At 41.5% G+C, this 20,547-nt stretch overlaps 1 protein-coding gene across 2 annotated transcripts in view; it reads right to left on the reverse strand.

Annotated features, from left to right (window-relative positions):
• Positions 1–2,374: 2,374 nt before the first annotated feature.
• Positions 2,375–20,547, reverse strand: part of HTR4 (5-hydroxytryptamine receptor 4) — a 66,413-nt gene continuing 48,240 nt past the window's right edge. For both annotated transcript variants that reach the window (XM_030459216.1, XM_030459217.1), the window contains exon 6: positions 2,375–2,462. In XM_030459216.1, coding sequence (XP_030315076.1) covers positions 2,375–2,462 — 88 coding nt within the window. The remainder of the gene's footprint in view (positions 2,463–20,547) is intronic.

A 20,547-nucleotide genomic window follows, 5' to 3' on the forward strand; every position in this document is an offset into this window, starting at 1 on the left:
TTTCCATCCAAATACAGTGTTTAAAATTGGGAAACTTTTTTCCAGTCAGAACTATTGACCATTTTGGCTACTGTGCTACTGGTCCCACTGATAGAGTCTTCTGAACATTGTCCGTGAGTGAAATTCAGTGTTGAGAAGTTCATTTAAAATGAAGATATATAATACTAAAGCACATTAAAATATAGGAGAAAACACACTTCAAGGATAACAGTGGAAACAAAGAACATCATCGCTATTGCATCCCCTTGCTGCTGGCTCTGTATCACTCTGAGAAATTTCTCACCAATATGTTGATGCCTTTTAATGGGAACATTTTCTAGGATTTCTTTGGCACTTGAAGTGAAACAGAGACAACTTGTTCTGCAATTTTGCACACCCAAATCCAGACAAAAAGCCATGTGAGCAGTCCCACAGACGTGTACTAATGCAGCCTTGGGTGGATTTTTTTTCCCAAACTTTCAGTAGTGGCCTATTTTTATTTCACCCACTGTTCTGATTTGGTGTTAGCAATAGAGTTGAACAGATAAATAGTTCTTTTGGGAACACAGCCCTGTAAGAACAGATCACTGTCAAACTCTTCCTAATGATGAAGCAAGAATTGGCTCAAACTGTGCCACCATCTCTTTTCAAATAGGTCATGTTCTTCCTATCAGCACTATCGCCACAAACACCAATAGTTTGTCTCTTTCTAACTGCTAGCAGATTTCTGTATTTCTGAGACTCTGGCTATCTCTGCCCTGTGTCCTTTTGAATCCTAAAGTAAAATGATGTGAAGCTTTTACATGGAAGAAGTATTTAAGTAAGTCAGACACCATGGTAAGGAAGCCAGTTTTTCTTATCATGCACAATTTTTTTTCCTACTGAGCAACATTTTTGTTTGTTCAAAGCAGGATTTGTTTGGTTTTTTTACAGTAAATACCTGTCACATAGCAACAGAAACATTACTAAATAATAATACATACAATGTTAAGCTCCTGGGTATAGAAGCCTTTAATGAAAAAAACCACATGTTCCTGATAAAAAATAATAAATAATGTCACCTTTTTACATTAAAAAGATCTGTACATGATTACACAATATAACAAAGTACAATTTTATTGTCTAGGCTCAGAGTGGCATGTCTGGGTTAGGTCTTGACCTGAAAGGGAAGAGGCTTGTAGTCTTGATCCTGCATATTTCCCACTGCATGAAAATAATTTTCTTAAAGTTCTGAAGTCTACAGCCTTGTCTGCCCTTTCCATGCAAAGGTGGAAGCAGCTCACAAGGAACATAGCAACATCTACGTGCAGGAAGCAGCTAAGGACTGAGATCTTTTCAAAAAGAGATGTGCACATGGTGATATTTAAAAGTCTTGAAACTCCATGCCTCAACTGGAAGAGAAACAATAGAAAAATAAAGATGGAAAACGTGAGTAGAAGTCTGTCTTCCTAATGTAGCTAGAAAGTTTTTTTTAGATGGTATATTTTTCAAGATGGCACTTAGTGATTGGTTACAGACTGACTCTGGCTCTTGACCAACCTTTCTTCTGGGTAAGAACGGCCAAAGTTTGGTCAGATGAGGACAGCACTGGCAGCTTGAGGCCTTGAGGGCCACATCCCATCCCTTGGCCTCCAAATGGCAGAGGATGGCCGCTGTATTTTAGCAATTGGGTTGGACTGAAGCTGCTCTTGTCTGCAGTGAAATGTCTCTGTAGGTTGTGCTCCAGCCTGGCAGGCACTGTATGCACCCTGTGGGTCCTGTTCTGATGAACTTGGCTGGGAAACACAATAAAAGCTCTGCAGGGCATGGTGGATCAGCAGCTCATGCTGACCTTTCATCAGTAGCTATAACCAAAAGGCAAATCATTGCTTATTTGGCTGAAGCAAATGCAGTGTTGTTCCTCTTCTGACAGCACTGGGTCACTGGCGGGGGGAATCTTGCACGGATGAAGCAGATGTTTAGTCTCACACCATGAGAGGCTCTAACCAGAGCTTGTAATCTTTAAGGTCATGGTGTCACAGGACAGACAGGTGGCTTTTACACAGATGGCAGCTGGACAGGAATAACTGGAGTCCCTGCACTGGGTGGTTTGTATCTGTGCTGTTTCCTTACATCAACAGTAATCAGCTCTCTCCTGGAGGAAGGCTCTGACACAGTCTGATGGTCCAGCCATCCCTGGAGACACTAGGTCCTCATCCCTTCTGCTCATGGACCTTCATGTGCCCCCTTGAGCTACACACGTGTGCAGCTGAACCTTCACAGGGAATCAGTGCAGGAGACACCATGACAGTGCAGATGAATGGGTTTTCATAATGTCCTGTTGTCCATGAATCCTTTGGGATTCCTAAAAGGAATCTGTTCTGTTAGCTGGGCCATTCCTCTCTTAGGACTGTGGCTAAAAACAGGACTCTTGGGATTCAGGGTCATTGTGGATGGGAAGCTTCTCATGTTCCTGATGATGCCCGTTACGTAAAACAGTGTATCTGGGAGTGGGAAAAATATTAAAAAAGAGCAATTAGTGCTAGTTAAAAGGAGAGACTTGTGTAAAATGAGTCCTCAAAAACCCAGCAGTACAATACATTTTCCAGATATCCTGATCCCACATAAAGCAAATGTCAGTCTCTACTGTGCTCCATGACAGGAAACCAAATCTTCAGTTTGATTCAGTCAAAGCAATCCCAGAAAACCAAGAGCCTGTTAGTTTTTGTGTAGCTAAAGTACAGCTGGTAATAGAGGAAAACAGACCAAAGAACTCAGAAACAATAATTAAGGTGTCTACAATGACACCAAAGTGTCTGAAGTAGATGATCCAAATATCCTACAAATGATGTATCTCTTTGGTCCAATAGATCAACCATAAATGAAAGCTCAAAGTGAAAGCCAGGGTAGCCTCTTCTGTCTGTCTGAATTTACCCTCTAAAGCACTAGATGTTCTTTTTCAACATGATCAGGCTTGGTTGCCTAAATACAGGTCACTGTACATGCAGATACATTTACTGAACATACTTCCTTAGTAATCCATCCCTTTAAACAATGACATAAATTTCAAAACCCTTTGTAGTTCTACCAACAAGATAGAGACTTGAGGTAAGAAACAAGAAAAGACATTTTGCATCTAACATTGAACAAACACTCCACTTAGATGATCATGAAGCATACAAGTCATAATTTTAATTTTATATACTAAGTCAGACATAGCACATTGAGTGAGGCAATCCACCAGAGACTTTTAGCATGACAAGGTCTGCTACAGATGGTAATACAGAGGATGAGAGCACAGAGAGCTCTCTCAACAAAGCAGACAAAGTTCAGAGCAACTTGGGACTTGCTCAGGAGCACGACAGGGACTGCAAGCTGACTTCAAACAGGATATCCAAAGAGTCAAACCTTTCTTCTTCTTCTGCAGTAGTCAGAAAACAGTTGTGCAAGATCAGCAATTTAGCGGGTGATGCAGTTTGTTACAAAGATGCATTAAGCTAAAGAGAAGTCAGTAAGGTGTCCCAGGATCTCTTGTGGCACAAAGTGTCTGTCTGAAGCCTCTGGCAGATAGCTCAACACTTCCAGCTGTTAACCCTGTGGGGAAAGAGGACGTGTGGGAGAGGAGAACATTGGTACCCAGGGTTTTGAAAGCTGCACTGCAGGGGTGATGGCTTGCTCTGTACTGGCATCTCATTCCTAAAAATCTTACCAGCATCTCCAGATAACTGTTAAAGAAAGGATTCCTCCACTGGCAGGCTTTGGTGTTACCACAGTTGCTGTCACACAGTAGGTTTTTTTTCAAATGAAAATTCAAAGCTACCTGCCAGTTACTGGGCACCAATTTAGCAACAGATAAAAGACAGGATTATAACAGCCCTGGTTTTTTTCATACCACCATGTCTGAACTGATGTGCTCCCTGAAAACACAATTAATTTTTCAGGCATCAGTATCTATGAGAAGGAAGTTTCAGAGTGCACAGTTGCATCTGAAGCCCATTTTTGAGTTTTGAAACTCATTTTGCCACTTCCAGGAGCATACACCCAACGTGCACCAGCACTCACCCACCTGAGAACCCAGGCACTGTGGGATTTATTTTACCGACCACAAGTAGAAAGCAACACTTGGACCCTGCATGTGTGGGCTGAACGTTTCAAGAGAAATTAATCAGGTAGGTTTGAGTAATAAATACATCTGAGAAAGCCATAATAGATGAGCAGGAAAAAAAAAATTAAAATGTTTAAATGGATTAAATAAATTATCTGCAGCAAATTAGTTGCTCAGCTTTTCTGTGAGCTCCTTTGGTGGGATTTGTATGTGTTGGGATGTTAAGCTACCAGGATCAATGACAGAGAGCATCCCAGGCTGCCTGGGCCCTCTCCATCCAACTCCTCTCAGAACTGGGGGTGAGTGTTGCTGTCATTTCACCAGGCAGCTTTATAAAGATCATAAACACCATCACCCAGCAATAAAGCCCCAAAATGAGAAGGCATTACCAGCCATAAAGGGACCCTGCTGCAGGCTATTCACACACTTGCCAAATGGTACTTTAATTGTGATGACGACCAATTTAGAGATAATTGCTTCTGCATCTCCTACTGTTCTGACAGTCCAATGGACTCTTTAATTAACTGGTTGGAACAGCCCTCAGCACAGTGGAGGGGAGTTGTATGGTTTTACCTTCTGTAGGCCCACAAGAAGAACAAGAAGGTCCAGCATTATTCTGGGAACTTGGCAAGAGCTGGGGAGAAAACACCAAAGGGACACAGGGGCTGTTTGTAACCTTCCCACTTTTATTCCCTGCAGAGATATCCCCCCCCACCAACTTGTACAATGCGTTCAGGAAGCAAAACCAAAGAATTACTGCTGGGTTTTGGCTTCCCCCAACTGCAATGGAAAACAAGCACCATTTCCATGGAGCCTGAGATCCCTACTTAGTCCTCTCCTCCTGTTGAGCAAACCTGTGTCCAGTTCTGTCCCCAAAGATCACACCTGTTTCTGGAAAGCAGAAAGCAGTGCAATTTGGGGGCAGGGCTCCTGGCTCTGAACACAGAAGATAACTGCATCCATTTCCATGCTTGGCAGAGCATGACCCAGGAGGAGAGGAACCAGTACCCTGATTGTGTGTTTTATTGGGGCTCCCAGCCACCAGTGCTGGTTCCAGAAACAGCTTCTAACAGTCTGGAGACAGCGTGTGGGGCCCTCTGGATGGAGGCAAACAGACAGGAACTGGAAGGTAACTGCTCTTTCCCAAAAATTCTTGCAGTGCCTGTATAAAGCTGCCTGCACTGGTTACACACACCCATGGCCCCTCTGCACCAGCCTAGGAAGCACAGATTGCAGATCTGCAGCTGTTTTACCCCAAATTAATCTAATTTTTTAACTGTAGTCCTTTTTCTGAACACTCATCTCCATCCTTCTTCCCTTAGCTCCCTGCAGACTCAAGTTCACCATCCTGCAGGCAGCTGATACTGGTGACTGCTGTGAAGGGCAAGGAACCCTGTGCAGGTCCAGAAACTCTGTGAGAGTTTGAATCACATTAATAGATACTGCTCATTGATAACAAACCAAGAAAGAGAAGCCAGCCAGCCTTCCCCAGCTACAGCTGAATCACTAATGGTAACAATCCTGTGTGATAGCACCTCTGCACTGTCCAAAGCCTCAGAACAAACACTGGGCGTTGATGTTCCCTCAGCATCCTCAGCCCCTTTAACCTTGGCAAGAGAAACAGTTTTACCTAGATGGCCCTAATACTAGCAGAGGAAAAAAAAAAAAAAAAAGAAAAATAATAAAATAAATGCTCACAACTGGCCAAGGATGGCAAAGCTTTCAGCTGGGCTGAAGACAGATTAATTAATGGAGGAAAGCACAGCTGTGATAAACTCACTGTAGGGGGCACAGCTGTCTTTGCTCTCTTTTTAGTAATCCTTTCCCTGTACACCTGTTTACACCATTAATTGCTCCATTTTTGAACTGACAGAAGGTGGTTCTTGTTGTCCTGACATTCACTGGAGGCTGAGGTGAGGTTTTGCAGCTGTCCCTGGGCTGGGTAGGGAAGGGTTTTGCTTTTGTGTGGAGAGAGGTACCTGTGAAATCTGCTCTTAGGCACTTGTGCCATTTAAATCCATTCCCCCTCTGCCCTCAAAATGATGGACACATCATCACAGAAGAGATTTTGCACATTCAGACACATTCCAAATACCTCCTGGTAATGCAAGAATGGAAGAGAAAAACATTGTACCAAAATTCTTTGAAATTACAAGTGACATTTTTCATTTAAAAGGCATTGCAATCTGTAGTTTGTTTTTGAGGTGTCCTTTATTAATGTTTTATATTAACTTCTTTTTTTGCCAACTGTTTGCTCCTCCAAATTAAAGATTAAGTTTCAGCAAAACCAAAACTCTATAAACTCTAAAATCTGTGTTTTTCTGAGAGTAGAACACTGTAGTCTAAGTTACAGAAGAAGCTTCTTGTGCTGAGCTCTGGCCAGCTCCTTCTGAAGGCAATGCATATCCTGAAAAATGTACAGGCTAATTTAATTTACATCTGAGAGATTAAACAGGTTGGAGTGGATGATTAAAGAGGTCAGGGGATCTGAGAAACATGCAGTTATAAAGGCTTAATTGCTAGGTCAAAAATAATGAGTTTCAAGGTAAAACCAGAGAGATATAGAAAATTCTCCCAAAGTTTTTCACTGTTGCAAGTATTTCCCCATTTCTAATCTGGTGCGAGTCTGCAACTTCCCGCAGGAGAAGCGAAGTGAAGCGAAGCGAGAAGAAGAGAGGAGAGGAGAGGAGAGGAGAGGGAGAGGAGGGAAGAAGGAGAGGAGAGGAGAGAGAGGAGAGGAAGGAGAGGAAGAGGAGAGGAGAGGAGGAGAGAGGAGAGGAGAGAGAGGAGAGGAGAGGAGAGGAGAGGAGAGGAAGAGAGGAGAGGAGAGGAGAGAGAGGAGAGGAGAGGAGAGGAGAGAGGAGGAGAGGGAGAGGAGAGGAAGGAGAGGAGGAGGAGGAGGAGGGGGAGAGGAGAGGAGAGGAGGGGAGGAGAGGAGGGAGGGAGGGAGGGGAGGGGAGGAGGGGAGGGGAGGGGAGGGGTGGGGAGGGGAGGGGAGGGGGAGGGGAGGGGAGGGGAGGGGAGGGGAAGGGAGGAGGAGAGAAGAGAAGAGAATGAGAAGAGAAGGAGAAGCAGAAGAGAGAAGAGAAGAGAAGAGAAAGAGAAGAGAAGAGAAGAGAAGAGAAAGAGAAGAGAAGAGAAGAGAGAGAAGAGAGAGAAGAGGAAGGAGAAGAGAGAGAAGAGAAGAGGAAGAGAAGAAGAGAAGAAGAGGAAGAGAGAGGGGAAAGGGGAAAGGAGCAAATGAAAAGAAAGCCTTTTATCAAGGTGACTGCCTCTAACTGGTTATTTAGGGCAGTTTCCATACGAGTCTGCCTCAATCCACATTTAGACCACATTTTAAGTGGAATTGAACTTCAAATTGAATTAAAAATTGAAAATTTTCTGAAATTTGAAAAATGTGTTGGTCCATTTTTCTTTGTCAACAGCTGCACAACTGTTCAGAGCTTCCCCATCTGGAATATGTGCAGCACCATTATTGTAACTTCACACTCAATATAGTATCCATATATCAAAGCTCCATTTCTTTCAGATGGACTTAAATGGAAAGAATAAATATCTCTTCAATATCAAATGGGGATCACAGCTAATAATGAACTTGGCAGACCAGAGTAGGTTATTTTAAATGAACGCATCATTCTTGAAATAAGCCTTCACCATCTGTTCAGTCCCATAATTATAAATGCAAACAATATAGTTCATAAATGTACTATAAAAGAGAACCATTCAAGATGACTGAATTGTTAGTTATTCCAGACGGTAATGCATCTGCTCACTTTATTCCCATTTCAGGAGCAGGTAGAAAACAATCTTTTCATTCTGTATTTTATGGCAGTCACTAACCCACAGTTAATGATTGCCTATAGATCATAGAGTATCATTAAGTGCATATCATTTCTGATTGGCTCATTATTTAGCCACGTCTATGATGGAAGTGCCCAAGAGAGATCAAAAAAATAACCCTAAATTCCAGGGGTCAGGAATAAACTTCGAGCATGTATTTTTTTTTTCAGAACAGCAGGAAAGAAACTGTGGCATTGAAGTCTCCTCCAGGGTAAGGGTAAGGATTACAATCCTGTTTGCTCCCTGAAAAGATGCTTTCGGCATTTTGAAAAACTGGAAAATCTTGGGAGATAGAAAGTAGAGAAGAGTGTCAACACAAAATCCAAGAATCTCTGAATATGCTATTTTAATGTGTGACATTTTTCATTTTGAGAGAGGCAAAGAGAAAATACACAAAAGGTCAAAATGAAATGTGAAGAAAAATGTTGTTTCACTCCCATTTTCTGTTGGAAGAAAAATGAATAAAGATAATAGAAATTAAACGTATTTTCAAGAAACACTTGATTTTAATATGGCTGCATATTTAATTTGCAAAAGGTCAGTGCAGAATTGTCCCTCTCTCACAATCATCAGGTTCATAGACTGCATGACATTAAAACCTTCTTATAAATCTGTAATTTCTGGGCTGAATGATTCCTGCTTCCAGCCACGGAAGTGAACTTCCCTGTTTGGCCATCAATAGAAAAAAATAAAAAAACAGAATAAGAACAATATCACCCCTACTCAACATGATTCCCAGAGCAAAAGGGAGCCAGAAATGAGGAACTCATTCTGTCATTTTGTTTCTCTGTATCAGCAGTGCAGAACAAGGCAAATCGAGTTCATATGCAATGCTGCTAAACTACCAATGTGTCCAATCCTTCCAGGATTAATAGATCCTGTTGTTTCTCTGTAGGTTTCTCATTTATTCCTGTTTCTGAGATGAGCAAGATACTTAGAAGATTTCCTAGCAACAAAGTTTAAGCTTATTGTATATCGTTCTTCTGCTGCATCTTCTTGACCTGCAACCCAGAGGAGACCAGAAAATAAACAGAGGTGGGTTTGCTAAAGGTAGGTCTCCCACTGCACTCCAGAATCTGCTTCATTTACCTTCTAAATGTCTGAGAAACCAATTGATACAAAGAGTGTGTGAACTGAGAAAGCACAATGAGAATGCTTCCAAGGGAAGTCCCTCAGATATCAGACCTATTCCTTGAATTCTCTAAAGAGATCTTCATGTTCTTCTCTTGGTTGCTGTCAAGCCCAGGGCTCTCCCCAGAAGGCTGAAGGAAGGAGGATTTCGAACCACAGGAACCCAGATGTGGGTCTGGTGAAGCCATTAAGGCTGCTGCTTGGGAGCTGAGTTAGCCTGGGCAGCAGACAAACATCTCCATCCCCTTCTCCTAGGATTATTGCTCTTCGTTGCAGCTGACAGCCTGCAGAGCCTGTAAAGATGTGGTAAACCTGAGTGAAATGGCTGGGGCAGAGCATTTGCTAAATCACCTAATGGAGCTCTGGTACCAACCAGACCTTTTGCAGCCAGGCCCAGGAAAGCACAGTAATGTGGCCAAGAAAAACAAACAACAGGGACCCTCCTTTGCCTTCAGTGTCTTCCTATTCCAATTTTGGAGAGGATCATATATCTGTTGTAAAAACCACCAGTCAATGGATTTGATATTCTCAGGCAACATCAGTCTACCCACAGTGAGAAAATATTCTTAAATTCTTAGAATGCCCTAGCCAAGTTTGAAGTCTGTCATAGTCTTACTATTTCTTTGGTTTTGTTTTGCTTTTTAATAAAGAGGAGCAATTTCTCAGTGGACCATTTCCCCTCAGAGATGATGCAGTCCTTTGGGAAAATATGGGTAAAATCAAAGGTTTAATTTTCCCATTAGAGCTGAATAGTGAAAACCCTGGATCCTCAGGAAAACCTGTGGTTCATAAATTATTTATACAGATATGACAGCAATGCTGGTTTTTAAGTCCTTTGTAGTCAAATGTAAATACAAATTTGTCTCTATCTCATGATAACTACTTTCTTTCCCCTCTTGAGCAGTTACACTGAATATCTAAATTATCCATAAACCAAATAATGCTGTTCAGACCTTGTGAGCTGGAGTTAAGCACGCTTCATTCTTCACTAAATTTCAGTTAGAGGTTTTAAAAACAGCTGTCTCCAGCCCACATAACACAGCCTCCAGTACATTTTGTAAGACTTCTATTGCCCTCCTCAGATTTAAAATTAGCAGACAGTTCTCCAAGTAAGCAAAGCCTTCAAATGAGATAAACATGCTGCTGGGAAAAAAAAAAAAAAATATATATATATATGGTTTTTATCTGGCAAGTCACAGAAAACCAAGAAAGCTTCTACCAATACACTTGTTTCTCTCCTTTCTTTTTCTGTTGTTCCATCATTGATGAAGGATTCTTTCCTTAGTTAAGTGCAGTTCTCCCACTCTTCCAAGCCAGCTCTGGCTGCCACTGCCTCTAGTGAGCTGCAGCTCCAGGACACATTCCCAGACCATCTCAGCATTCCTGTGAAGTATCAGGAAAGTCACTGAAGCTACATGAAGGATGTTCTTATCCCCCAAAGCAGAGGTGTGCTGATAATGCTTGGTGGGTAGTTGAAGCACTGACAAGAAATGTTTCTTTTTTTTTTTTTTTTTTTTTTTCTGGCAAAATTCCTTCAAGATCATTATTTTTGTGTTTACAAAAGAAGCATATCTTTTTTAAGGGGGATGTTTAACTCCTCTTAAAAGTGCAGGCAAATAATAAACTGAAATATGATTTTGAAATGAAATGTCAAAACATTTCAGCATCTTGCTTCCTTTTCATTTTCTCCTGCTGAAAACATTTGCTGAGCTTGACCCAGTCAGTTTATTTCTCTAGAATTGAAAGTGCTCATTACATCTTCCTCTTTTTTATTATTCTTTTTACTGCCAGCCTATATTAATGAATCTGGTCTAAGAAAAATTACAGGAATCCATTTAAGCTACTTTCACTTCAACAGCTAATCCCAGCACACTGCTCCCTGTGCTCGGAAGTTTCTTGTTCCATGAATGCAGGGAAATCACATCGGTCTCTGTTGTAGAGTGCTGAACACAACCCCTCACTTGGCAAGGAAAGTAGACTGGATAGAAGTTTATTAATGAAGATAACTACTTAGGAGCTTGGCCTGAGTCAGCCAAGGCATTCCACAGCAAAGAAGCAAAGAGTCAAATTCAGTAAAAGATAGGGCTGAAGGAAAACATTTTTGTATGTCCTTATGTTTGGGGAGTGGCTAAAACCACTCTCATGATGTTATGAACTCTCATGATGTTATGAACTCTCATTGCTGTACTGAATAATAACCTCTTAAGATGATAATTACATTCTTGATAGACATCAAAAGTTAAAAAATAGTAACATGACTACAGATACAGAAAGATGTTAAACATGTACCAACAACAACAAATATCAGCTAAGATCTTCAGTGATGTATTCTAATAAATTGTTTCCAAAAGACTACCAGGGACCCAGGATACCTCAAGACTTCAGAGGTGGCTTTTTCAGCAATTCCCATTTTTTTGACTGTGGGCAAAGCATGCCACTGCTCTGAGCCTTCTTTCCTTGTGGTTAAAATAGAGGCAACTATATTTCCTCTGTATTTAGACTTTAGCCTCTTTGAAACAATCACTGTGTTCTTTCAGTTGTGCTTAGAGACTGATACAACCAAATCATAGTTTGGTTCAGGGCTGTGGTGCTCCAGCAGCAGCAATTAATCACCTACATAAAAATATATTTTTTCAAGTTTAAATTGTCAGAAATTCATTCCAGGACAGAACAACCTAAAGCAGTAGAAAAGGTGCTTTATTTATTGAAGAGCTTCTTTCCTCCATTAAGTCTTTTGCATCCTCAGAGGCTGGGAATATCCTGCCTCAGGGTCACTGACCCCAGTGATGCTATCAGGCTGGCGAAATAGAAACAGGGAGATGATTAAGGTTAGTTTGGACCTCCTGTTTCTCATTGCACTGTCACAGGAATTAGATTCTACCTTTCCTCTGGTTTTTCTAGCAATGGTTACAAAAAGGCCAAAGCCTCCCTGTGCTGGCAGCTCTGCAGTGCTGCTCCTGTGATGCTGAGACTCAGGTCCAGACACTCCCTTACACAGAGCAGCACCCACCAGCACCTGAGTGGTGATGTTGCTGTCCTGTTGTAAACTTCAGCATCTCAGTTTTATTTGGCATAATTTCAGTCACGGAGAATGGTTGAGATGGGCCAGGCACTGTGCTTACTGCCCAACCCACACCAAACAGGTTTCTTTTCCATTGCCTCCAGTAGAGACTGCTCTGAACATCCATTTGATGTTTGCCTTTTTAACTGTAACATGGATGTTGCTAAACCATGCCCTGTATTTTAATAACTTCTAAAGTGAGAACAGCAAATAAACTGAGAGTGGAGCCTGGAAGAAGAGAAAAACACAGGATTTACACTTGTCATTGTATTTCCATAGCTTGCATCTCTTCCTGCCTGCCTATTTCCTATCCCCTGCCTTATGAAACCAAACCCTCAGGAGCAAGCAGTTGAACAAGTGAAAATTTTCAGCAAAAATTAATAAGTTAATACTTTGGGAGATGGTTACCAGACCTCTGTGAGTCAGAATCACTGAGCTACTGATGGTTCAGTGGCTTTCCAGATATGAGCCAACAGGACTCAGCTGGACCTTAAACAAACCACATACCCAAAACACACTCTCAAAGCTCCTCTCTGCTGTCAGCCTGACTCAGGGAACAACACATAGCTGCGAATGAATTTTCTGTTTCCCAGGGAGCTGATAGACACTCCTTGCTGTTGCTCCTGTGAGCTGACTGCATTTTTTCCTTCATGCTTAAGCAGGTGCCTGTGTCTTTCAGGGCTGTCAAAAGTGGCAGCTTTCAAACAGCAAAACTGACTTTAAAAATAAGCAGCCTCATTATACCATTAGCAGTTTTGATCCTGCCAGAACAATAGCTGCCAAGTTTCCCTGGCACATCCCAGATGCATTTCACCATTCCCTCGCTGAAAGATTAGCAGCTTGTACATCACCTCTCCCTGAGTGTCAGGAGGAGAATCATGGGCATCCTGGTTTTCATGGGAAAACACCAGACCCAGGATGTGCTTGGGAACACTGCCTCTCTTCTCCCCTCCACTCTGTTCATGGAAACCTGTTGGGGTTCTGGCACATTCCAGCTCTCCACCCACAGTTCTGAATACTGAGCAGCCCTGAGGATCAACAGAAATTTGGAGATTTTCAACAGAAATTTGCCAGCTAATGAGGCACCTGACCCTGCTGGAGGGGTTGAAGACTCCCCTCACTTTGATTGCTGAACAAGACTCTCACAAAATATTGGTGAAATAAGTTAAAAATGAGCCTGTTTTGCTCTTTGTGTAGAGCTGCTAAGACAATATTTGGAGGGGATGAAGAAGGCATCACCAAGAAGGTCCCAAGGCACCTGGGCTGAAAGGTATTTTTTCTTCATTCTAGGAAGTCCAGCTCAGGCATTTGAGATATTACAGAAATTATCAGCATGCCACTTCTCTGCTGATACAGGGCTGTACCACTTGCTGCTAATTTATCCATCCTGACTTTGGTCATCCAAATGGTGTTTCTGCAGTGATTGCCACAAGAGCCTACTTCATCTGCTAATAGATGTCATCATTGACTGTCTTTGCTGACAGCTCTCTTAATTACGTTTGGTCCTATCTCCCAGCTTGGAGTTTCTTTTCTCCCAACTTCCTTGTGCTTTCATCTTTCAGCTGCTTGACCTGAATGATGTTTATCAGTTTTCCTGTTTTCCACTGAAGGACATTCTGCTCAACTTTAGCAAAAGGCCTTGGACTTTGGATACTAAGAACTTAAATGTGACAATTATTGGTGATGAAAAACATGGGATTCACACAACAACCAAGATGATGGAGTCAGTTCAGAGATGTTGACATCTTCCTTGACGCATTTGCAAGCTGTTAATGTAATAATAGTTGTTTGCAGAAGAGAAACAGAAACTTCAGCACAGAAACTAAGTTAACTTTGAAATTAGTGAAGGAACTATTTGTTTTCAGTGATCTAAATCCATTTGCTAGTTATAAACACCAGGGTAAAAGCAAATGAGTAAGGCAATTCAATGCCATACTGCAAAAGATGGAAACTCTCCCCTTTTTCTCACATTAACTCCTATTTCCATTTCTCATTAATGTTAAGTTTGGCACTATATTCTATGATCTAATTAGCTGCAGATTTTGGCCTGCAGTTCATTTTTACACCATAATTAATGCAACATTCATAAGAGGCCCAAGACTGGTAATTAGGAGAGTGCTTGGAAGTGCTCACTTTACGTTAAGAGTGGCTTATAACTACCCACAGATGGGATGGCTCATAATAGGCTTCTGGTTTTTTTAAGTGAAGGTGTTTCAATTACTGAAGCACAAGTAGGATCAATTAAGGATTTTCAAATGGAAGATAATGCATGGCACTTTTTTAATAAGTGGAGATCTCACAACTGGCATAATTAGACCTTTAATCTGATAGGAAAAAAACCCCCACACATCCATTCATCAAAGCTGTGAAATGAAAGAGTGGTTTAAACATTTGAGGCTGTTTCCCTGTGCTATGGAGACACCAGAATTTCCAAATGGATTGCAGACCAGCAGTCAGAATGCTCAAGATCAACTTTTGTTTTTCAGGCTTGTGCCACAGTGTTGGAATTGCAGGTATCTGGGAAGTGGGTGGCTTTTCTGCAGCGAAACACCCAGTGAGAAATTATAGTTGTGGTTTGTTGAAATCATCTGGCAAAACCCCTCATCATTTCATGAGTCTACTTTGTGTGTGCAATAGCAGAACTTTTTTATGCCAAAACAAGACTTTCTATCAAGAATTATGGGTTTTATAACAAAAGTCTAACAGATGCATATTGTTAATGTCAGTCTCTAGCTTAAGTTCCCTTCTAAATAGCAAACTATCACAAACTCCCTCACAGCATCTGGGGTTCATGCATGTTGCCTCCTACTCCATAGCCTACAGGAAAGTTTTCTGGTCACCAGGGTACATCTCATCCTTTCTGCCTTTTGTGCCCATGCAATGTCTGTAAGTTTGTATCCTGGTAGCTTCTGGATGTTCTGAGTATGGTGGTGTGAAGATGGCCATGTCTTGGGGCACCTAATGGTAAGAGCTGAAAAACTGTATTTTCTGGTAATTGAAAAATAACACAAAAATTAAATAACAACAATATTAAGATAGAAATTAATAATAAATATCTTTTTTCAGTGCTTTTCACATCTCAACTAGTATCTACTCTGTTTTAAGTTGTATTAAGTCTTACCAACTGAATGTAAAGTTTCTTTGGCTATAGTGTCTGCTGCCTTTCCTCAGATCCTCTCTCAGGGAAGGACAGGTCAGACAGCAAACACCACAATTCACTGTGTGTTGAATAGGAGTTGCCACTCCTCTTTCCTTCTTCCTCAAGGCTTTAAAATGAATATTTCTATGATATGCATTAATTAGCACTTTCCTGGCTTTGGACCACTTCTGTCTTGCAGCCCACTGGGTATGAATTCATAAAACTTTATACATCATATTATGAGAAATACTAGCATGGCAAACTTTTGAGCTGTGCTCATAACTAGGATTAAATGTCATGGTGACATTGGAAGTGGGTGCTTAATTTGAGTAAAATCTCCATGTTCTCCTCTGTCCAGCCATGGTTTGATGAACACACACAGTGTTTTCCCTCCATGCACTAAGGGCAGCAGTGGACACTCCATGCTCCCCATCCTATTCTGTTCCTCCCACATACACCCCACTAACAAACATTTATTCCCTGTATGACTTTCATTTTTTATCTTGGTTAAAACTGATACCAAAATAAGCCAAGAAATACATCTTGCTCAGTGGCTGTTTTCACTCCCCTGTTGTTCTTCAGGAAGGATGATGCTTTGTTTGCTCATCCTCCTTCCTCGCCAAGAGCTATTTCTCCACTAGGTTAGATCTTCTTCAGGAGTCTGCTGGGGAGGACAGGAGGTGCCTTTGATGGCTTCTTCATTTCAATATGATTCAGAGGCTGCTAAGTCCCAATTTTCTGTTAGCTATATCCCCAAACATCCTGTGATGAGAGCCTGTTCTCTGACTTCAGCCTTTCCAATCCCAACAGGAGTGTTCCTGGACATCTGGTAGTGAGGATCTCATATGAGTGATGCTCCCCTCTGGGCTCAGGGACACTCTAACCTCTTGTGTGCAAGAAGGAACCTGAGGAAAACATGTTCTCATCTGAGCTTTATAGAGACATATTTATCCTTTGGTGGGTTTCATAAAGTAAAAAGAGCCCTAGGTAATCCCTTTTGAGATCCTTTGTTACATAAGTGCCTTGAAGATCAGAGCATGACACTTCAGAGCTGTATTGATCAATGTATTGATTTTGATCACAGCAGGAGGTAACAAGTACAATCAAAATACCTGGCAATCACCTGGGAGAAACACATACAATAATTGCAAATAAAGTCATATTTCCTCCCCTGCTGACACAATTAAATTTTCAGTTCTCTTGAAGAAATACAAGGTGGGCAAATTAAGCCTCAGGTGAAACTAGTCATTTATTCTTCTTGATGTAAAGTGAAAAGCTGGCAGAAAACAATTCAAAAATATTTTATGAATATTGAATTTTTGGATTGACTCAGACAAATTCGAGTCTTTTAAGCATATGTGAAGCCCTGGAGTTTCTGGAAGAGGTCTGTGGAATATATGTCAATACCATATTTACACCTGCAAGTGGCAGAGAAAAACCACAAGAGCATGTGGTACCTAAATCTGGATGCCACCTGTCGAGACGTAGTACAAATATGCTTCTCATTGATGCTGTAGCAATAATCATTGTGAGTTTTAAGTGCCATACAGATTCAGAATCAAGACTCATTTGCTTCAGATGGTACAAATAAGCCTGAAACCACCAAATCTTGTAATGGCAAATTCTGTTCTGCAAAATCAGCTTTTTCAGTGTCTCAGCACTTCTTAGAACAGGCACAACCATTCTCCACAGCAGAAATAGTTCAGAAAGCACAAACTCAAGCATAGGTGCCTGGGAGGAAAATGAGAGGATGTTTCAGCAAGCCTCAGGTGTAACAGTCCACAAATGAAGTAAGAATTTCTATTAGCTTACTTAAGGAATTTCTTCATAGTCCATCCAACACAAGAAACATCAGTTTCATAGTTAAGCAAAGAATATTTAAGATGTAAAACTGAAGGCAGACTTGAAGTAAGCAAAGTGTTTTTTCTGTTTAGGTCCCTCTGCCTGAGCCAGAAGATCTCCAGTTGGAAGGAACCCATAAGGATCATCAAGTCCAGCTCCCAGTTCAGATGTATCACTGGGCCCACCACGGTGCCACTTCTCTGAGCCATGGCAGAAGCTGATGGAATATCAGTCCCCTTCTGTCTGTGCCTCTTCAGATATTTGTGTGTGTGCACAATTACCTCATGTGCACACACCTGCTGTGAGCACGGGGCTATTTGATTTCTTTTACTCTTTCTGCAGATGTGAGTATTGCTCCAGGGCTGTGACAAAACCAGCAGCCCTGACCTGTCCTTTGCTTTATATATTGCCTCCAAATTTAAACTGCAGGAGCAAGTAAATAAGTTCAAACTTTTGAAGGTTATGGTATCTCCTTTCCTGGTTGTTTCTCGTCCTCGGTATTTTCTGCTTCGAAGGAGATGACAGAATCTATAAATCTCTGCCTTAGCCTCTGCTTTGGTAAATAAATGTTACTCAGATTTATGTTTGTTTCCATTCTTGAGGAAAAGCAGAGCAATGATACATGTAGCGAATGGCTCAGGAAATTACATTGTAGCCAGCAAGTTTCCCAAGCAATTGATTTAAGTTTTGTCTCAACTGCAACAATCACTGGTACCTCCTCTCATGAAATAAACCCAATTCTCTCCTCACAATTCTTTGTGTTACACTGAGGCAACCGAAGATGCTCTTTGGCCAGTGATGTAGCAGAAGATCACAGATCTGCATTATTAGCATAATACTTTAAAATAGAACAAAGTTTTGCTCCCTTGTAATGTAAATTCACTTTTGTATCTATAGAAACATAAAGGTGTATTAGTCCTTACAAAAGAAACAATAAGAGTTGTGCTGGACTTTCCAGACATTTGTTGTTTATTATTTTACCAGTGCTCATCCTGAGTCCTTTGCTTGCACTTCTGTTGCTTCTTAGAACCATCTGAGAGTAAGAATTATTTTATGAAATTCTTTACTCTGGAGCAGAGATCTCTGATTTGGCCAAGCATGTGGTTTTCACACACTGTGCCTCTGAATGGTTTGCTTGTGCTTGTAACCACCTATTTATAAGTGAGCAAACCCAAATATTTACCTCTGGGTGTCTAAATTGTGGCACTGGTTTCCACCCAGAACTGGGCTATCTTAGAACCTGAGAACAGTATTATCTGGGGAGGACACTGTCACACCCTGGGCTAATGAGTACATTTCAGAAGTGTGATTTCAACCTTGCGTAGCAATGAAATGAAAAGTTTCCACACATCCTCTGTGATATTTAGAATATCAGCCCTGAGCTCCCAGTTAAGTGTTCCTGTTTTGAAGATAGAAGTGACCCCGAAAGCTCAGAGTTTCTGCTCCTGCTGCTCACTTAGAAGTATAGGATAGGGATAGGGTAGCATATGGAATAGATTAAAACATTTTCAGTGGGATGGTGAAAGTGAAGCATGAGATTACAAGTTAATGTAGTGTGAGGGGGGGGGAGAGATGGCAATTATACTGTCCTTGTGTTCCTAATGCAGTTAGGAAATTGCCTTCAAACTGGGCCACAAGATCTAGTGACTCCACCTAGACTTGACACCTCATATACCATCCCTAAAGCAATTAATTTACTGTCATGGAAGTCATTTCAGCTGACTATATTGGTGCAAAGAGTTTTTTTCTTGCTGAGCTTTACAGCTTTTGAGTGATTGAAAAGCACTAAGATCTCATGGTGATTAACAGCAGTCCAAAACCCAGGGTTTTCAGCTACAAAACTTGGTAATATACAGCCACTTAACCTCAGTGGGAATTCCCAAACTGGCTGTAAACAGGCCACGAGGACACAATATCAGGACAGTGTGGTACTGAGACATCAGACTATTTAGGAAGATGCACAGCTTAAGAAAACAGCAGTTGGGGGGGGTGGGGGGAGGGGGAAAGTGGGAGGGGGAGGCTGTGGGGGGATTCAAAGGCTGAGAAATAAAAGATGGAGAGAGCCTATCTGCAGGTATGCAGATGTATAGCAAAAGAACATCATAGGTGAGGTATAAAAGTTCAAAACACTCTCTCCTGGAGTAAGAACTGATGACACTGATCACTTCTTACTGGAATTATTCTTTCATTATGAATGGGCCAAGAAATGCTGATTTCTTCCAACCATAACATACAGCTGGTGTGCCTGGGGTGTGATAATTCTGTTAAACAGGTAAATTATGTCCTACCACAGTACAAATATTGGAGAAATAAAAAATACTGCAATCTAGCTGCTGTTTCTAGGAGGGCTTGTAAAAGGAAAACTTGTGTATATTTTGGCAGTGCTCTATCTCTACAATCAATACTCCAGCTGCCAAGGTCTTACCTCCCAGCTGCTTAAGAGGCATGTCTGTGTTTGGCAAACAAACAAACAAACAAAAAAAAAAGGGGGGGGGGGGGGGGGAGGTGTTTCAGGGGCTAAACAACCTCATTAAATAAACTTGGTTGGTGAAGCTGCCATAGAAGTGTTACTGAACCACATATTCCAGGTATGTGCCTGCAAGAATTCAGCATGTCATAGCCATTTGTCTAGTTTTTCAATTGCTCAGCTTCATCTTCTCCAGCTGTAAATCATATCACTTCTTTAATCTTAATTAAGTGTATCTCTTGAGCTCAGTTACTTCTTTATTTAATTACAGTTAACATGCCATATGATGTTCTCTGTGTGATGGGATGTTTTGCACAATAGTTCAATCCAAAAACTGAAATAATTAATTAGCTCTTAGAAAATGTCTCTAAACGGGTGGCCAAGCAAACTACATGTTTGTCACCAATGCCTGGATCCATTAGTCACCAGAATTGATGCTGCTCTTTCATACACAGCATCAGAAGCACATTGCCTGGTGCCTTGGCTCCCAGATCTCTGTGGGCTCTTCTGAAGTAGGAATCAGCCTAATATTAAACAGAGATAACTGGCATTTTTCAGCTGAAAAGCTTGGCCAAAGTTCAGGAGGGTTTACAGTTTTGCTCTTGTTTCATAAATGTTTATTCCCTGTGAACTCCCTGCATCACAAGGTGGATGGGCTGAGCCATCTCAGATGGAACTGACTGTAGGAACACCAGGACCAACCCCAGCCAGGAGCCATGCAACACCAGTGCTTCTGGAAACGCTTCTCAGTGTTTGCTGCAGCGTCACAGCAAACAGGACATTTCCTGCCCTCCCACCTGCCTGTGTATCCTTACAGGGCCACACTGGTTTCTTGGGTTTCTTTTCTCAACAACACCCAGTGCTGCTGCCTTCCCTCTTTTCTTTCCCAAAAAAAGAAGCCAGATCGGCAAAAAATCAAACATTACAGCAAAATTCTTGCAGAATGGACAATGCTGAGCAAAGGCAGGAGACTGCCCTGAGCAGATCACAGCCCCTGAGATTCC

Source organism: Calypte anna, chromosome 13 (genome assembly GCF_003957555.1).
Source record: "Calypte anna isolate BGI_N300 chromosome 13, bCalAnn1_v1.p, whole genome shotgun sequence".
NCBI classification, from domain to species: domain Eukaryota; kingdom Metazoa; phylum Chordata; class Aves; order Apodiformes; family Trochilidae; genus Calypte; species Calypte anna.